Raw genomic sequence first — 17879 nt, 5'->3', positions numbered from 1 at the left:
CGTTGGTGGGAGTCGCAGTGATTCAAATCTGGTCTCTTTTCCCCCTCTCTCTAGGTACTTTTAGGTTGAAATATGCCCCTCCAGCAGAAAGTCTGGACTCCACAGACTGATACTTTTCTCTGGCAACAGAACACTATTAAGCCATGGAGACATAAGGAAACTTAAATACAAAACTGAGAAGTCTAGTTGCTGTTGAGCTTAATATTTTTAATCCAAAGGTGCTTTACTTTACTAGACTGGGTAGAAAACCTAGCGTAGGAGTGCATCAAACTCAGTTTTATTGCCAAAATCCTAGATTGGAGCTTGACGTCAGGACTTGCCTGGTCGGGGTCTCCGCCGTGGCTGCGATGCAGAGACCTCCGTGTCCCGAGGAGCATTGCCGCCGTCGGTCCTTCCAGGCTCACACGAATTCCCGGGCAGCTACGCAAGATCGGAACCAAGACCCGCAGGTCGGAGCGCTCCGCGCGGAGTTCCAGCAGTCGGACTCTTGATACCCCTGCGTGAGGGAAAATGTCGCCTTTGTTTTGTTTTGTTTTTTTGTTTTTTGTTTTGTTTTGTTCCTCAAGTGGTTGGACACTAATCTCTCTGGGTTTTACGGATCGCACGACCGAGGAATGTAAACTGACGTCACTCTGCCGTTCTGGAGACAGACCCCCCGAGACCAGTCCGTGCAAGACACTCAGAGAATCCGTTCTTAAGGAGCTGGCACCAGCAGGCTGCGTGACTTGGTACACGACAGAGATTTTAGCATTTCCTTCCCTCCTTAAGACACTCGTAGCAGTTTCAAGTCTTTAATTTTTTTTTCCTGCAAATAAATTTAAACTACGTTATTAAGTAGAAATAGTTACTCGCAACAACTTAACGTCTAAGGGTCCAAGTCCCAGAGAGTCCCTAGTTGTCAAAGCCTTGAGAATCCCTTCGTTCCCGGCCCTGCATAGCTTGAAGTCCTGTCGCCGTCCACCGCGACGAAGCTCTCGCAGAGACACGGTGATCGCTCGGCCTTCGTGAGCTGGCTCTGAGGGTTGCTACACGCCCTTAGCAAAGTTGGCAAGTTCTTCCTCTCCACACGGATCTCCCAAGGACCCCGAGGCTTACTGCTAACGGATTCACACTCGAGACAAACATTTCAACAGTGATATAGTCCTATCATTACGAGCAAAAGATTTGAAATGTTCTCCTGTCAACTTCTTTTGTATTAGGCTGTGTATTAGTGGTTAGTTCTCTAAAAATTACCTGAAAACTACAGTAGAAAAGTGGTAAGACTCTGAAAGAGCCCACACCAACAGGACAGAGCTCCAAGATCTGCAGAAGTCTAGTTTTATCCGAAGTGGGAGATCAGGCCTCACCATACAGCTCTGTTTCATCCCATGACCATGAAAGCTTCTTGGTCCGAAATTTAGGGACTTAAACCTTTAAAGCTAAAAGGGAATTTTCTGCTCAAATATTATTGCTTTAAACACTAAAGCCTTCAGTATTAAAATGTTGATTGGTAAGGCCTTGCCCAGGGATTTCACAGTTGAATCTTTAAAAACAGAGAAATGTAGTAATATTCAGACCTTTCTTAAAATGGGACAATCAGCCTCATGCCTAATTGGTGTAAATCAAAAGAATACCCTAGAATTTGAGGCTCTGTGATGTGAGGCTTCAAATTTTATGATCACTTTCCTGGCTGGAGGGAAACTAGAGCAGAGTTGTTAACCTTTTTCTTTCTTTTTTTTTTTTTTTAAAGGCCTTTGGTAGAATTTTTTAGAGCTTTATTTTAGTCGAGTTTCATTTCTATGCAATGCAGAATTGACAGACCTCTGTATGCTTCTCTCTCTTCCTGGTACACAGTATTACATACAGTTTTGAAGTGATGGTGATGCTTACAACAACTTTCTTGGGGAATGTTACATTGATCTCTTAATTATAAACACTACAAAATGTCAAAATAACGAGAACTGACACAACTTTGCCTTAAAGAGTAGGAGCCTGGAACTTGTCATATGATGTTAAAGGAAGACTTGGGAGTGTCCACTGATGTTTACGATTTTAATATTTCTGAAGGCCGTTATGGTGGCCTGGACATGTGCTGAAAGCCAAACTTTTAAATTTTTTGGTTTTTTAAACAAAGAAATATTTTAAATAAATCCTATTTCAACACAGTGAAATTGTTGAAAACTGTCTCATAACAAAAGAAAAAAAAATCATATTTAGGGTTTCTGTTTTAGTGGTCAGTATCGGGGAATGAAAGTGTCTGTTGTTACCCTGATTGACTATTTTGATAAATATTAGAGCTTAGTGTGTTCCGTACAACAAAAAATTAAAATAGGAGCTTCGATTCCAAGTAGGACATTCAGAAGGAGGTAAATAAGTCCAGACATTGTGCGGCTGCGTTCCAGTCATCAAAGGTCTTAGCAAAATTCCCACTTGTCTTTGAACGTGCATGTGCGGTGTGATGTCTCCAGTGAGGTCATTCCAAGGTGAGAACTGAGAAGCGTGAACGGGAGATACACAGGACACAAAGCCTCCAGCTGCGCATCCGTGGGACTCTTCCCAGGTGAACGCTTGGACTTGGGAATGTTTGCTGGCAGCGTCATCTCCGATAAATTTCTCTCCAAAAGCAACCAAAGTCCGTAAGCCTGAAGAGCAATTTTGCATTTCCTCAGATGTCCTCATCTTTTTAGAAACACAGATCCGACTGACCCTTTCAACTACGTAGTCCTTTCCCTGAAATCATGGGCTCAGTTGGCAAAGGCTGTAGCAGCCGGTAGGTGGGGCACAGCCACTTTGCTCTGTGTCGTCTGTCCTATATCAAAGTTTCTATCCCCGTTTTCTCGTCTCCAAGAATGGGGGAAGTGGAATGTACAGATGGAAGTGGAATATGATGTTGGGATAAAAGAACTATTGAATCTTTTTTTTTTTTAAGCACACACTCAGTTTTCTACCTTCTTTTCTAATTTTTATTTCATGGTAATATTGAAAATTGGAAACACGTTTCAATGTTAACACTTGTCATTGCTGAAGAGCACTGAGGAAATGGGAGCTAGCACTTACGACGACGACAAAATTACTTTCTTCGAAGCCGGTATGTGTGATTGGGTATGAAAAACCACCACCAACAACCAGCGACATCTGTGATCTCCCGATGACGGGAGTCGGCTTGTGAATATAGTAGCTAGTAGGTTCAGTGTTTTAATTCACTATTTAGAAGTCACTGTAGCTAGTTTGCACTACACCGTGCGGGGGCACGGAGGCCCGGTGGCAATCCCACCCGGCGTCCCACAGCTGCTGCGGCACGTCCCCGCGGGGGCACCGGCCGATCTGATCCATCTGGATCGGACCGAGGCTTGCTCTGGGCTCGCTCCAGTGTTGCTGGGGAGTGCTGGCCCAGTGCAATCGGGCTGCGTCCTCCTCACTCTGTCATTTTGTACTCTTCCTGCTTCTGTGGTGGGTTCTTTGATGCCTTGCTAGTTTTAAGTACTGGTTAGCGATGGCGTATGTATTGAGTCTTACGGATGGTAAGGGAAACCGTGTCCCTCCCAGAGGATGGATGGGCCTGTGGAACCCGAGCAGGCGGATGTCCTTTTCAAAGTGCAGATGACTCCCAAAGAACGAGTCAGGGGACGTTTAAAGCCGTGGGTTCTGAAGAGGCTCAGTTTGCAAAATCCTGAGGTTCTTGAACGAATTCAGTCAACACTCACAAAACCACATACTTGCTGGTTGAGGCCAAAGGTCAACTTGACTACACTGTTCTTGGGGGAGGGGAGCTCAGTGTGGCTCGTCAGTCGGTCCCGGGGATTTTAAAAGCCTCTCACATGCATTAAGTTCTTACGTGCACAAAGATGAAGGCTTTGGTACTGAAACCAGAGACCTCGTGTACTCGAGAGTCTTCACAGCTAATCTTGGACAGATTTTCTTTTTAGGAATGAAGGAAAATTCTCCCATTTTTGAGCCATTCTTTTATGTCAATTCTACGAAATTGCATGTAACTTTATAAATATTTTTAAAAGATATAGTTTTGTAAATATTTAATATTCTGCTAATTTGATTTTGAATTGTAAATGTTAAGTATTGTTTTTGAAGTTTTTATGTTTTATTATACTTTGTTAAAAAGGAAAAATTGTACATTTTTAGAATGTTTTTATGAGTAAATTTAATGTACTGAAAATAAAAATTTAAAAAAGCGGTTTCATTTTATTAGGTCTTTATCTCCTAGAGTATGAAGCGCACGTCCTTTCAAATAAATCGCCAGATCGGGATCTGCAAACTCGGGAGTCCGCCCTTTCTGCCTTCTCCACTTGGCAAGAGAGATGGATGGTTTTAAATCCATTCTCTGTCAGGTTTCCCTGGTCTTAGAAGATATCCTTGCTATGACCAGAAACATTAACTCTCGATTTGGGATGTTCCAGCTCGAGGTTCCGTAGGAAGTCAAGATTGGCACGAGCTGATGTGAAGTTTCTCTGGCATGTTTCCAGACACACGGTACACGTGGTATGAACATGCCTGGGCACTTAAAGCTCCGTCCCCTCACGATTTGGGATGGTGGTGGTCCAGTAAGCGAAAGCTGGCGCAGGACCACGGTGTTCTCATGAGCCCTGCCAGACACCAGAGGGAGAAACCTGGTGCCTCCCGCAACCCCCCCGAGGTCCCCAGCGCCTCTTGTCAGGCCTGTGGCTACCCAGAGGGAAATGTTCTTGCAGCCCCCGTGACTTGCTGTTTGGTCAGGCCAGGCCCCTGAGGATGGGGGCCACGCACACCAGAGCAGCAGACTCGGGGAAGCAGAACACCTCCTCTTGCCCCCACGTTCTTCCCCGGACAGCTGAAGTGCCTGCTTAAACTGGGAACACGTGGAGTTTTCCCAGTGAGTGATGCTGGCCACTCAGCCGACATCTGTATCTTTCCCCGCCACAGCGTGGCGGTTTTCAAGTCGCTTATTCCCACGGAACACCCAGGTCCCACAGCCGTCCGCTCACTTTGTGCCACATCTTTTAGTTCTCAGGAGAATTTACTTATGCAAAGACCAGACCAGCTGGCAGAACCTTGACCAAGGTGAGGAAGGTGCCTGGGACAAAGCAGAGACCTTCAGAGGTGAGTGCCCCTGCCCCTCCCGGCCCCCGCCCGCCCGCACCACCTGGCGTGGGGTAGCACAGACGGTACACCGCGTGGCACGCATCCGACACGGATCCATTAAACTGAGCTTGAAGAGAGTTTTTAGTTGTGACTTTATTCACCTTAGTTCATTAAAAATGTACTTGGTTCAGAGAGCCTAGTGACCACCCACTGAAGTGGGGTAGAAGTCACCCCTCCCTGCAAGGTACTTGTGTTTTTAAAAAGCAGGATTTCTTCTAGGAGTCTTACTGGTCACACAGCAGTTACAAGAACGTAAGCTAGAATGATGTGTACAATCTAACAAGACAGGCCGATGCGGAGTGTACATACTGTGAAAGCACACGTGTTCCAAGGGAGCCACGCGGACAGACGCATGCAGCGGGAAGGTCGGGGGTCGAGTGCGCGCAGGCAGGACTGTGGCTTCCCCCCCTCCGTGAGGAAGTGACGTCCGCGGACGGGAGCAGGTGCGCCGCGCTCGCCGAAGTACACAAGCCGAGGCGCGACCTGCTGCGGCTCAGTCGGAAGCGGTCCGCGGGCTCTCTGTGCTCCTCCCAGAGACGGGACTCAGGGGGCCCCGTGCAGGCCGCAGGCAGCGCCGGTTATTCCAGCTGAACTTGGACGAGGTCTGCCGCCTGACACTGTCTGAGAAGAACGCTAGGTCTCCTTTTGCTGCTGGTTTCGTCTGACATGCGCCCGGCGGGGAGGAACTCGGACGGTGGGACGGCCCGCAAGGACAACGGAAATACTCTTAACACGTGGGAACTTTTTAATAAGAGTCACACACTTAACACAGAACACGGATCATCTACAGCTTTAGGCCAAAAGGTAGAGGGCGTGCGTCTGTCCCGCGGTGTCCGGCACTGTCCTAAGAACGAAACTGACAGAACCGCTGGTCCCCTCACGGACGAGGCGGCGGCTGGACTTCAGAGAGACCCCACAAACTGGGAGAAATGCCGCACCTTCCTTCTCTGGGCGCTTTGAGAAACTAGACCAAAATTTTAAAGGATTCAAGGTTCGTACTAAGCAGTGGTGCTTTTCTCTGTTACCGTCTGGAAAAGAAAATGAGTTTGCCGGCACCGCGAGAACAAGAGCTCGGGCACGCGCACACTAGGAGCGGGAACCCAGGGCAGCGGTCAGCGTTTTCCTGCCCCGTTTTCCCTGCTTTTTGCCCACGACTATGGCCAACTGGGTGGGCGGAGGCAGGACAACTCGTGCTCACAGATCCTCTCACAGGTACTTCCCCCGTTCAACAGAAACCCTCACAGAACGTCCGCTGGGTCTGTGAACCTAGTCAAGAATGCGTCTCTGAAGGCTTAAGTACAGGCTCCTAATAGGGGAAGAGCATTAAAATAATGTGAAGGTCTGTTTTATTGGCAACTTAGAATGCAAAGTGTTTTATTTTTAAACTTCTAAATTTGAAAACAAAACAGCCTAGTTTAAATAATAGAGTTTTCCAAAGCTGGATGTGCTCACCGAGCTCAGTTTTTCTGCTTGTGGTACAAAACAACTTCCTAAAACTCCTAGGCAGGAACACTACTGTCTGGATGATCTGATCAACCCTCAGTCGCTAATATCCCCCCCTTTTTTTTTCCTTGGTAAGGGTTTAAAAAATTTCAAGAACAGATGCATTTTTCTAGTCTTACACAGACGATTTCACTCCAAATGTCTCCTGAGAGGCGTATACCATATACAGGAACCCGTCTTCGTCCTTCTCACTTTCGTACACTTCAGAAATCGGTGTGGACACACTCACCATGCTGTGTCCGTTCACTAACAGGAAGAAGGCCTGATTAGCGTTGAGCTGTAAGCGCCTCCTGTTGTAAGAAGACAACGTGAACAGACACCAGGACGTCAATTTGCAAAAGGGAAATGTAAAAACATCACACACCCCCTTTGAAACAAAAGTATAAAGCTTCTGGAAATGCTGCTTCTGGCAAAATAATGCCTATGCCTACAGACTGACTGTCGGAGCTACAACTTCTCATAAAGCACAGGACATTTCTAGCATCACGTTGTGACTGGCAGTAGTGGGAATGCTTACATTACCCTTACTGTGACCCCCGGGCCAGCTTTAAATCAGTATGCTCTCGGAACAGCCGCGAGTGTCCAACGAGAGAAAGAGTTCAAACTATAATTTACAAACTCGTTATTACGATTCTACCAAGTCTGCATTGTCTTTTACTAATTTTGCCATACAAAACTTATCTAGGGGGCGCCTGGGAGGCTCAGGCAGTTACGCCTCTGCCTCTGGCTCAGGTCATGATCTCAGGGTCCTGGGATTGAGCCCCGCATCGGGCTCTCTGCTCAGCCGGGAGCCTGCTTCTCTCTCTTTGCTACGGCTCTGCCTACTTGTGCTCTCTGTCAAATAAATAAAAATCTTGGGGAAAAAAAAAAGCATCTACACTAGATGTTATGATGAAAAAAATCAGAGGGACAGGAGATCCAGCAGATAAGAGAAGAACTCAGAAAGGAAGGAAACGTCTTTAGGTTTTATTAAGCTTGCAGAGATGTTCGTGGGAACTGAAGCTTTATCTGTAAGTCCGATACATAATGAGCAGTCACCCAAAGAAACAGGAAAACAGTGTTTAAGTACCTAATGATCTTGATGAGCTCACTCATGTTGACATGGTCGGGAACAAGGAACTTGGTCTTGTCCAGGACAGGAAGCTGCTTCTCCCCCTTGTACCGCTCGATGATCACCTGGACAAGCAGCCGGAGGAGAGATTTTAACATAACCGTTAACAACCGTTAACAACGAAGAGAGGACATACTTCTGTGTCGGACCCGGCACACACCAAGTGGGGTCTGAGACCAAAACAGCACATGCCAGTTCCCCACAGATCTCCTGCGAAGAGCGATCGTTTACCCCCAACCCTCACAGGGGGGAGCCTCCAGGGAAGGGAGCAGGGGCTGAAAGGAGCCGCTCCGTGTTCTCTGTTATCTGGAGCCATGAAAACACTGACTGGTCCGAGAAATACAAGCAGGATGCCGGAGCCAGCTTGGATCTATGTCAGCTGCGGAGCCACGGTCTCCGAAGCACGAGCGACCGCGATTCCGCCGTCCACCCGCTGCTTTCACAGGAGACGGGTTTCTCCGCCTGATGTGGAAAAAGTCCTGAGTAAATATCTGGTAAGTAGAGACAACGATCAGCTGGCTCTGGAGACAAACTGTGCAGAAAGGCGTGAAGATCCTTTCATTTTGACAAAATACTCCTAGTATTTCCTTGATGAGTTTTGAGAGTCAGTCTTGCACGATGCAGGGAACAAAAATACTTCTGCATCAGGAACGGAAACAAACCCGTGAGCTCCTTGCCAGACTGCCTCTCCACAGAGGACAAACAACTTCTACTTCTTAGCCACTATCAACGCTGGCCCCGGGGTGTTGACTGCCCGTGCCTCCTCATGTTACGGAGTACCAGAGACACTCTTCTCCAGGTGAAGCAACTCTCCAGCTCACCGCAACAATGACAAGTTGAGAGGAGGGAAATCTTCGCATCCTGTCTCTCTAGGAAAGGGGAAGGTACTCGTCTGCACCTTGTTCCACCGTATGGGGCCCACAGAAGGTTCTGTACGGCCACATCAAACCGCCTTCCCTTCCTTAGTAAGACCAAGGGCTGTTACCCACGGGGTGTGTTCAGAACATGGGAGCCGCAAGGGGGATTCACTACATGGACAACTTTTGCCTGGGTGTGACCAGCATCAGAGCTCAGAGGCAATACAGAAATCTTACATGACTGGCCCAGGAAGAGCAGAAGCAGAAAGAGAAGAGAATCTCCTGACCTTAGACCGTATTCATTAAAGGAAGACAGGGCAGCAGCCTTGAGACAAAGGACAACATGGCCCTGGGCACCTCCTTCCCGCTCTCCGGTGTCCCTGACTCTCCAGTGCCGCTGAGCTCCGTGAAAACAATCCCCGGTATAATGACTGGTTGACTTTTTGGTTATTTTTTCTTTTTCCTGAACTTTAATTTGGGAGAGAAGTCATGTTAAGTCCCAAGTAAGGCATCTGGCTAGACCTGAAAAGTGCCTTGTCAAGCGCTACGGACAGGATCGTAGAAGACAAAGCCATCCTCGGGGAGTGGAGACCAGGGTCTGGAGAGCCAGCGAGCTGCCCTGCCTTCTCCGTCCGGCTGTGCTATTCCTAGTGAGGAGTGCCTCTAAAGCTGTTCAGTGGCCAGAAGCACCCATGGAAGTACAAGCCTGTGATTTCTGCAAACCCCTGAACCGCCAGCAGAAAGGAGGGCCACTAATGTTCGCAGATAATCACGTTTCAAAAGGAGACTGCAGAAGCAGAACAAATCCTAGCAGACTGCCGGGCTTTTCCAACGGCACCGAAAAGTGAAGACAACCTTAATGAGGAAAACCCCCAGGCCCTATGTTGACCCCAAATATAAGGAAAGACTGAAATTTCTAAGCTGTCCAAGGAAAACAGAGACGCGTCTTACAGCAGAGTTCTACAGCTGGGAAAATGCTGGGCAGACCCATCTTCTCCCTTCTGAGCACCTTACAGCCCTAAGCCCTGGACCTTCTCTCTTTCCTCAGTTCCATGGGAGAGGACACGTCAGAAAGCCAAACGGGAAAGCTTCTACATTATTTCTAACAGTGGAGTGTCTCTGAGTGGGCTGCGGCATTTCGAGACGGTAACAACCGTGGACGCAGAACTAGGCTGATCTTTCCAATACTGTGTGGGGTGGGAATCTCTTCCCACCTTACAGATTAGGACATGGCAGCCCGTTTCAGAATGTCAGTAATGAGCTCAGCATCCCTCAGCAACCCTGAACCTAACTAAGGCCTGAACTCAGCCTCCACCTGAAACCGGAAGCTCCTCTTACCCACTGCTCCCAGACCTGGCGCCTCAGCAGATACCGTTTTAGAGTCTGTCCGCAGAGACTGGGGATAGAGGCGCTGCTGCCTGGGCACAGCAGGAAGCACCTGAGCCACACACACAGGACAAGGAAGAGCAGTGTTTCTCCTCCGTCTCTGCAAAGCAGCCAAGCACAGCAGGCCTCTGCGGGGCACCAGAGCCTGGAATGTTCAGTCCCACTTCAGTCCTGAACGCTGCTTTTCCCACCACAGTCCCCCTCCCTTTAGCAGAGCGGACCACTTCCTCCCACCGAAGAAACACCAGCAGTGCCAGCCCCTCCACCCCGTTCCCCCAGATGGATGCGTCTGACTTGTGTGTAGCACTCAGGCAGCCGACTCGGACTCGGGAGGACGCAGAATGTGAGCAGGTCGGAGAACTGCCTGTTCAGACATCTCCACGCTAGGTCATGAAACGGACACGGGGCGTTCCTTGTCTGAGGAGCTCTGCGGAGACCTGTCCCATGGTCACACACCGCAGCCCTGTCCTGGAGGACTTGAGCAGTGCTGTCCACTGCGAACATGACCAACGACTGAAACGCAGGTGCTGGAGACTACCTACTGGGATTTTGGTAGGGTGCTGCTCTCGGATAAGCCGGACGTCTTCTACTCTTTGTTCTGCAACGAAAAGGAAGAGACACGGGCATTATTAAGGGCCAAGTGTAGCTTCTTTCCTGCACTTCTGCTGGTGGTTTCTGTATCTAAATTCAGCTCTCCCTAGCTGTGGCAGAGCAGTAAGGACATCTTCCCTCGAACTGAGAGGAACCACACACTGGCACTTCATTTCTGGCATAAGGTGATATTTAAGGTCAAATGCCATTTCCGTGTAAACCAACATGCAATGACACAGCTCTCGTGGGTGGTAAGACACAAGACCAAGAGTACAGAGCTCCTGGTTTCAGGGGTTTGGGACCCCAAGCTTGCAGCCAAATGTAAACAGCAAATTAACAGCATGGCGTTACCAATCTTTCCTCTCATGGTTCCAACAACCTGTCAATTTTTGTGAATTTTCCAAAGTTTAAGTTGGTATAGGAATCTCAGATAAAACATACACTCTTCAACGTGGTTTTCTCTTACGATTTCCTGCTTTTCAATGATACAGTGCTTACTGGAAAAGAAACTGCCCAAAAGAGATGGGGGGTGGGGAACAATGCTCTGTTTGACTTTTAAATAGTTTTGCTCAGGGTCGCCTGGGTGGCTCAGTCATTTAAGTGCCTGCCTTCCACTCAGGTCACAATCCCAGGACCCTGGGACTGAGTCCCACAGCAGGCTCCTTGCTTAGCGGGGACCTCCTGCTCCCCCTGCTTGTGATCTCTCTCTGATAAATACAATCTTTAACAACAACAAAAAAGAGTTTTGCTCAATGCCTGCCGCCTCCAAGAAGTTGTTGTTGTTTTTAAGATTTTAGTTACTTATTTGACAGAGATCACAAGTGGGCAGAGAGGCAAGCAGAGAGAGAGAGAGAGAGAGAGAGAGAAAGGAAGCAGGCTCCCTGCCAAGCAGAGAGCCCAATGCGGGGGCCCAATCCCAGGACCCTGAGATCATGACCTGAGCCGGAGGCAGAGGCTTAACCCACTGAGCCACCCAGGTGCCCCCCCATCCAAAAAGTCTTAAGCACAAAGTCTACTGCTGAATACTTTTTTTGAGAGATTATCTCTGTACTCCTCCCCCTTAGAATAATCACTTGTATGAACGATCAATGTCATGGACTTCCTGAGAAGTCCTGGTGGCTTCAGAAAAAAAGATAATGATCTATATGAATATATGCTGCCTATTTTTTTGGATCTAAAAAAAATACCACTTAGTATGATGCTTCATAAAAGTGACTGACTTAATTCCCATGTTCAAACACAAGCATACAGCTTCTATTTCCCTCTTCGCACCCAGCATTTCTAAACCGGCCTCTAAGATAAAATCACCAACAAATCTGCTGTAGAAGACCGCAAACTCAGGCCTATTCGGTACGTGAGAATAGAGATAAATTTAGTTACTGTTAACAGAAAGCTTAGCCTAGTGGTTCACAATGCATAATAGAGAGATCACTAACAAAAAAATATGTACTTGGTCCTGGCAGAGCTTCCAAAACCCTTGGAATTTTCTAAATACCAAGAGTGGTACTGATAAGGGCCGTCTCTTTTTGTTCATGGCAAACCCTAACCAACCATATCGGAGTTTATGTTAAATCCAGTAACTCCTGGAACGCTCCTAAGGATGGGGGACTGGTTGCCATGGAGAAGGAACAGTGACTTGGGGTTTGAAATGTTTAGACCCACCCCAAACACCAGGGAGGGGAAAGGGGCGCAGAGGACGAATGAATCCCTGATGGCCAGTGCTTTAACCAGTCAAGCCCATGGGATGAAATCGCCATCAGAAGGATGGGACTCGGGGCTTCAAGGTGCTGGGACAGTGGCACATACCAAACTGCCCAGGAACAGAAGCTCCTGAGCGCAGGACTCTCTCGAGCCCACCCTAAGTAACCTTTCATCAGGCCGTTCGTTGGTGTGCTTTAGTGTGCTTTAGTATTCTTCGTAACAAGCGAGTAACCTAGCAAATAAACAATTGTCCTGTGAGCCAGGGCAGCACTAATTAACACGAGGGGGTCACGGAACCTCTGACTGACCGCCTGCTGGTCAGAAGCACCGGCACTCGGTGTTTGCCATGGGGGATGGGGAGGGCGGCACCTGAGGCTATCACCAGGCAGACAGAATCAGAACGGAGTTACTGTAGGAGTCATCGATTCCATCTCGGGGCTGCGAGTTCAAGCCTCACACTGGGTGTGCAGAGATTACTCAAAAAATAAAATTTAAAAAAAAAAAATTTTTTTTTCAATTGTGGAACAGCCAGCTTGATGGCATGACTCTGAAAAACCCCCACTCCAGGGTCCAAAGTGAAGCAGCTGATTAGGAGAATCCGGAGAGAAGAGAAAGACAGGAGGAGGAGGATTTTTTCCGTGGCGCAATCCTTCAAATCCTTCAGTATTTGTGAGGGTATCACTGATTCCCCTGCAGGGCTCCTCTTAGCTTTGAGACCAGTCCCTAGGTCTGTCCTACCCCCCAAGAAAAGGTGCTATGCCGCCTAGACTTCGCTATCAACCCTCTTCACAACAAAACTCTCCATTCTGTCAAGGACGTTTATTTCAGAGATTAGACGAAATCACAGTTAATTCACTCTAGCACATGAATGATAATTCCTTAATATACCCTGGACTCTGCTTCACACTTAAAAGCTTCTCCTAGGGGCACCTGCGGGGCTCAGTGGGTTAAGCTTCTGCCTTCGGCTCAGGTCATAATCTCGGGGTCCTGGGACTGAGCCCCGCATCGGGCTCTCTGCTCAGTGAGTAGCCCCCCCCCCCCCCGCCTGCCTCTCTGCCTACTTGTGTAAATAAAATCTTTAAAAATAAAGAAATAAAAGCTTCTCCTAACTGGGGCGCCTGGGTGGCCCAGTCGGTTAGGCATCCGACTCTTGATTTCCATCCTGGTCACAATTTCAGCATCAGGAGACTGAGTCCCCGTTAGTGTGTGCACTCGGCGCAGAATCTGCTTGAGAGTCCCTCCCTCTCCCTCCCTCTCTCTCAAATTAAAAAAAAAAAAACAAAAAAACATCCTAATAAATCTAAAAGGTAAGTGGAAACATTCAGACAGAAGGGGGAGTTTCTTTTTAATACAGGGACACAGGTTTGTTTTGGCAAGTGGAAAAGGAAATAAGCAAAACAGGGTTTAGATGTGAGGCTTCAAATCAGAATCTATAATTTCTGTACTGTTATCAAAAGCTTATTCTGATTTATCCCCAAAATATGGCCCAAAAAAGACAAAATCATTATTTTCATTAAAGGTGGAAAAATGCAAGGTACGAAACGAGTTACTTCCTTGAGATAAAATCAAGTAATACCGAAGTCATGGTACGACATCAGGACTGTCCTGAGTATCCTGACCAGCTGCGTGAAAACCCTGTGGTAAGCCCGGAGTAACCGAGCGAGTAAGGTGTGCACCTGTGCCACACTCTTTCGAGCAGACACCTACTTCCAGAGACTGACAGTATATTTAGTGAAAACATTACTAACAACACAAATCAAAGGCTCACAGGAGCAATTCTTTTACTCAAGTTTTGTTGTTGTTTTCTTAATTTATTTGTCTCCAACACTGTGCCCCTGGCAGCCAGAACCTGCTTCTGATTGTCTCTGCATTTGCCAGGGGCTCAGCCCTGCACACCCAAGGTGGTTAATAAACAAATTAAAGTTGTACAATGGAAATAAACACTCGTCCAAACGTGTGTAAGATACACTTCCTAGACTCCTTTTCTCCTGTCTCTGACAACCCTTGCAAGACTTACAAACTTACGGGAGGAAAGCAGTCCAAGGTGTCTTATTTTTACCAACAGATCATTTGCAAAGCTAAGTCGAGACCCCCCCAGGGCATTCCGAGTAAACTTTATTTCACAGAGTGAATGGAAGCACAACAGATGCTGCCCCACCTGTGTGTAAATCACAGACCTACAGCAAGGAACATGCTGCGGTCCATGGGGCACTGCCTGTTCTGGCATAACCCTTGCTCTACTGTCCACCTCTAGGAGTAGTCTGAGCTACTTGTTTTATTTTTGGTTTTTTTTTTTTAAAGATTTTATTTATTTATTGGACAAAGAGATCACAAGTAGGCAGAGAGGCAGGCGGAGAGAGAGAGGAGGAAGCAGGCTCCCCGCCGAGCAGAGAGCCCGATGCGGGGCTCGATCCCAGGACCCTGGGATCATTACCTGAGCCGAAGGCAGTGGCTTAACCCACAGAGCCACCCAGGCGCCCCTGAGCTACTTATTTTAGACCAACATATAAACTTCCACCAAGACATGCTGACTTTTTTGATATTAATGGAGAAGCTTAAACCTGCCACCCCTAAACCACAGCAGAGAAGTGTTATTAAGTAAACTGGGGCGATCCAGAAGCTGAAGCACATTACTCCACGTGAGCACACCAAGTCCAGAATTATTTGCTCGAACACAACTCTGGGAGTTGACGAAATTGTTCCACACACCTGCAGACACACACTATGCCTCCGGACTTCGTGTTGGCCATCTCGTGCCCTGGAAACGACGGCCGCCTACGGGAGGCTGGGGGACTGCCGGGCAGGAGTGGATGAGCAGGTCCAGACACCTGCCACTAGATGGACCTTGGTCGTCCCCTCTCTGGGCTCCACCCAGTTCTACAAAAAGGGGCTGTTCTGGGTGAGCCCCAAGGCCCACTTCAACCCTCTCAATCCTAGTAGAATCAGCAGAGATATACTCGATTCTGGGTAAACCTAAACTCGTTAGCTTGGAAGAGAGAAAGAAGCGCTCAAGCGAAGTGCGGCCGCTCTTAGGCTCTCCGAGGAATTGATTCCCCTCGTTTATTGGGCTGCGATCAGTGAACACGGTCAGCACGGGAGCACGGAAAGGCAGTACCCATTAAATGATATCTGATCCTCTGCAAAATGACAATGAGATCTTTTTCAAAGGGGGGGCACCGCAGTGGCCCAGTCTGCCTTCCGCTCAGGCCGTGACCTCAGGGTCTGAGGTGAGACGCGCACCGGCTCCCTCTCCCTCCAATGCTCCCCTGCTTGTGTTCTCGCACCATCAAATGAACAAAAACCATCTTAAAAAAAAAGTGGGGGAGGAGGAGCCAAGGTGAGCTAAGGGGCAAGCCCACCAACCTCCTGGGAGAAATGGGGGCACCCCTGGTTTGCTCAGGGCCGCGGCTTCCAGGTGAATTACAATACCTTACTCTCCCTCTTCTTACTCTGACCATCAACTTCAGATCTTGTTCTAGCAAAGCCTGAAAACACTCTAAGCTAAAGGAAAGTATATTCCAGTCGCGAGAACAGGACCGTCTTTCCCACACAGATGTCCCCAGTTAACGTCCACCCTTTTTTTCTTCCCTAAGTAAGTTCCATGCCCAACCTGGGGCCAGAACCACAACCCCAGGTCAGGTCACATGCTCCATCCACTGGGCCAGCCCCGCGCCCCTCAGTGAGCTTTGACGTGTAGAGTCAGTGCGGAGGAAGCCGGACCCAAGAGGAAACTGCTTCGAGGCGGCTCTCAGGGCTGCGCGGCCCCAAACCATGCTGAGTTCGCAGAGGTCACCGCGGCAGATCAACAGCCACGCACACCCCGAGGGGCTGAGGACGGCCGGTAGCTGCCAGCGACAGGGCTACAACCCACGCCCCGCTGCGGACGCCCAGCTTCGGCAGACCTCGGGCGAGGGGGACCGGGGCCCCCGGGCTGCGTGAACACCCCGACGGCACAGTGCGGCTGGGGCCCGCAGGCTGTCGGCCCAGGGCTCTCCTGCTGCCGCGACCCCGGTCACTCGGAAATACTGCGCGAATGTGACTTTCGGTTTCGCCCGAGGCTGGGAAGCTCAGTGCGTCTGAGCCCCAGCCCCCCACGGCGGACCTACCGCCCCGCTGAAGCGCCGCCCGAAGCGCGCTCCGGGCAGGCAGAAAGGCACAGCCCGGCCCTCCCTCCGCGCCACGCCCGGCCTACACCGGAGGGCGCAGGGGTGGGGGCGCCGCTCCCGCTCGGGTCACCAGCGCCCACACCCCTCTTCCCAAGCAAGGAGCGCGTGCGACCACGGCCACTTGGCTGCACGCTGGGGTCCTCCCTCCGCAGGACCCGGCGCAGCAGGACCCGGCGCAGCAAGGCCTGCCGGCCGGCCGGCCGCCCCCGCGGGCACCCTTCCCACGACGGTCTGCGCCTCCCGGGAGCCAGCGAGCCCCAGGACTGCAGGGCTGACGCGAGAGCCCAGCAAACAGCCGGGCCACGGCCGCAGGGGGCCAAAAAGGTGATTCAGCAGCTCGGCCGCGGCGCGTCCTGGAGGGACCTCGGCGGTGACCGGCCGGGGAGGGGGCGGCGAGCCGTCCCGGGTCGGGCCGCGCACTGGCCCTGACCGCCACCACCTGGACGGAGCGCCGCGGTCGGCCGGGACACGGTCGGGGTGAGGGGGGATGGCCCCCAGGGTCCACCGCGCTCAGGCCCCCGGCCCCGACCCGCAGCGGACGGACCGCCGCCCGCACCCAGGACCCCGCCCGGGGAGTAGGGGGAGAGCTTCCTGGGCTCGCCAGCGACACGGCCTCGGTGTTTGGGGGGACTCCGTAGGCCCCACCGCGCAGGCCCGGCCCCCCGGCCCCGACCCCATCCCGGAACCGACAGATCGGCCCGGGGCGGCGGGGGGGGGGAGGGCGGGCTCCCCGGATTCGCCCGCGACTCGGCCGGCGGGGAGCGCCCCCGGTCCGACAGCTCCGGCCCCCGTCGGCCTCCGGCCCCGGCCCGGAGCGGATGGCCGGCCGCCCTCGCCCCGGGACCCCGCCGCCGGAGGGAGGCGGCTCCCACGGTCGGTCCCCGCCCAGCCCCCGGCCCCTCGGCCCCCTCAGCCCTCCGCCCACCAGACGCTCCCCGGCCGCCGCACCACGCCGTCGGCCGCCGGCCCTCCGCCCTGCTCGGTCCCGCCGCTGCCCCCGGCCCGGCCGCCGCCATCCGCGCCCACCTTGGGTCCCCGACCTCCGGCCCTCCCGGGTCGCTGCCCGCGCAGCCCCACGCCCAGCCCCGTCCCCCGCTCAGCCCGCCGCCGGCCCCCACCCCGGCCGTCGCCGACCCCGGCCGACCCGGCTGCCGCCTCAGTCCCCGTCGGCCCGCGCGCCCCCCGCGGCGGCACCCACCGAAGGTGCGGCGCTGCTTGAAGGTCTTCTCCGACGGCATGGCGCGGGCGGCGAGGCGGCGGCAGTGAGGCGGCGGGTCCCGGGGGCGGCAGACGACTGCGGCGGCCGCGGCGGCGAGAGAAGACCCGACTGGGGCGACCGCGGCTTCCCTTGTGTCTCTTCAGCCCGCAGCCGCGTCAGGTGACCCGCGCGGCGTCCCGAGGGGCGGGGCCAAGGCCGGCTGCCTCCGCCGCCATGGCGGGCGTGGCGGAAGC

General features: G+C 51.4%; 2 protein-coding genes across 3 annotated transcripts in view; one reads left to right on the top strand and one right to left on the bottom strand.

Annotated features, from left to right (window-relative positions):
• ZCCHC14 (zinc finger CCHC-type containing 14) overlaps window positions 1-3079 on the top strand; it is a 52554-nt gene extending 49475 nt beyond the window's left edge. For both annotated transcript variants that reach the window (XM_032324941.1, XM_032324940.1), the window contains one exon: window positions 55-3079. In XM_032324941.1, coding sequence (XP_032180832.1) covers window positions 55-110 — 56 coding nt within the window. In that variant the 3' untranslated portion in view covers window positions 111-3079. The remainder of the gene's footprint in view (window positions 1-54) is intronic.
• A 2109-nt stretch (window positions 3080-5188) lies between these two features.
• On the bottom strand, window positions 5189-17856 carry MAP1LC3B (microtubule associated protein 1 light chain 3 beta). Its single transcript, XM_032324975.1, has 4 exons — window positions 17626-17856; window positions 10512-10567; window positions 7685-7791; window positions 5189-6905 (listed from the first exon to the last, which is right to left on the bottom strand). The coding sequence occupies exons 1-4, from the start codon at window positions 17663-17665 to the stop codon at window positions 6731-6733; spliced, it is 378 nt and encodes a 125-aa protein (XP_032180866.1). The 5' UTR covers window positions 17666-17856; the 3' UTR covers window positions 5189-6730.
• Window positions 17857-17879: the final 23 nt, after the last annotated feature.

Source organism: Mustela erminea, chromosome 19 (assembly GCF_009829155.1).
Source record: "Mustela erminea isolate mMusErm1 chromosome 19, mMusErm1.Pri, whole genome shotgun sequence".
Taxonomy (NCBI): Eukaryota; Metazoa; Chordata; class Mammalia; order Carnivora; family Mustelidae; genus Mustela; species Mustela erminea.
The sequence above is the reverse complement of the archived record's forward strand: the minus strand, read 5'-3'. Positions and strand labels throughout refer to the sequence as shown.

Bases quoted from the DNA above. Each gene is read 5' to 3' on its own strand.
- MAP1LC3B (XM_032324975.1), bottom strand. From the start codon at position 17,665: ATGCCGTCGGAGAAGACCTTCAAGCAGCGCCGCACCTTCG. The intron at 7,792-10,511 runs GTAGGTAGTCTC...CTGCTTGTCCAG, and splicing joins AGCACCCTACCAAAATCCCA to GTGATCATCGAGCGGTACAA. The intron at 6,906-7,684 runs GTACTTAAACAC...TTCTTACAACAG, and splicing joins GAGCTCATCAAGATCATTAG to GAGGCGCTTACAGCTCAACG.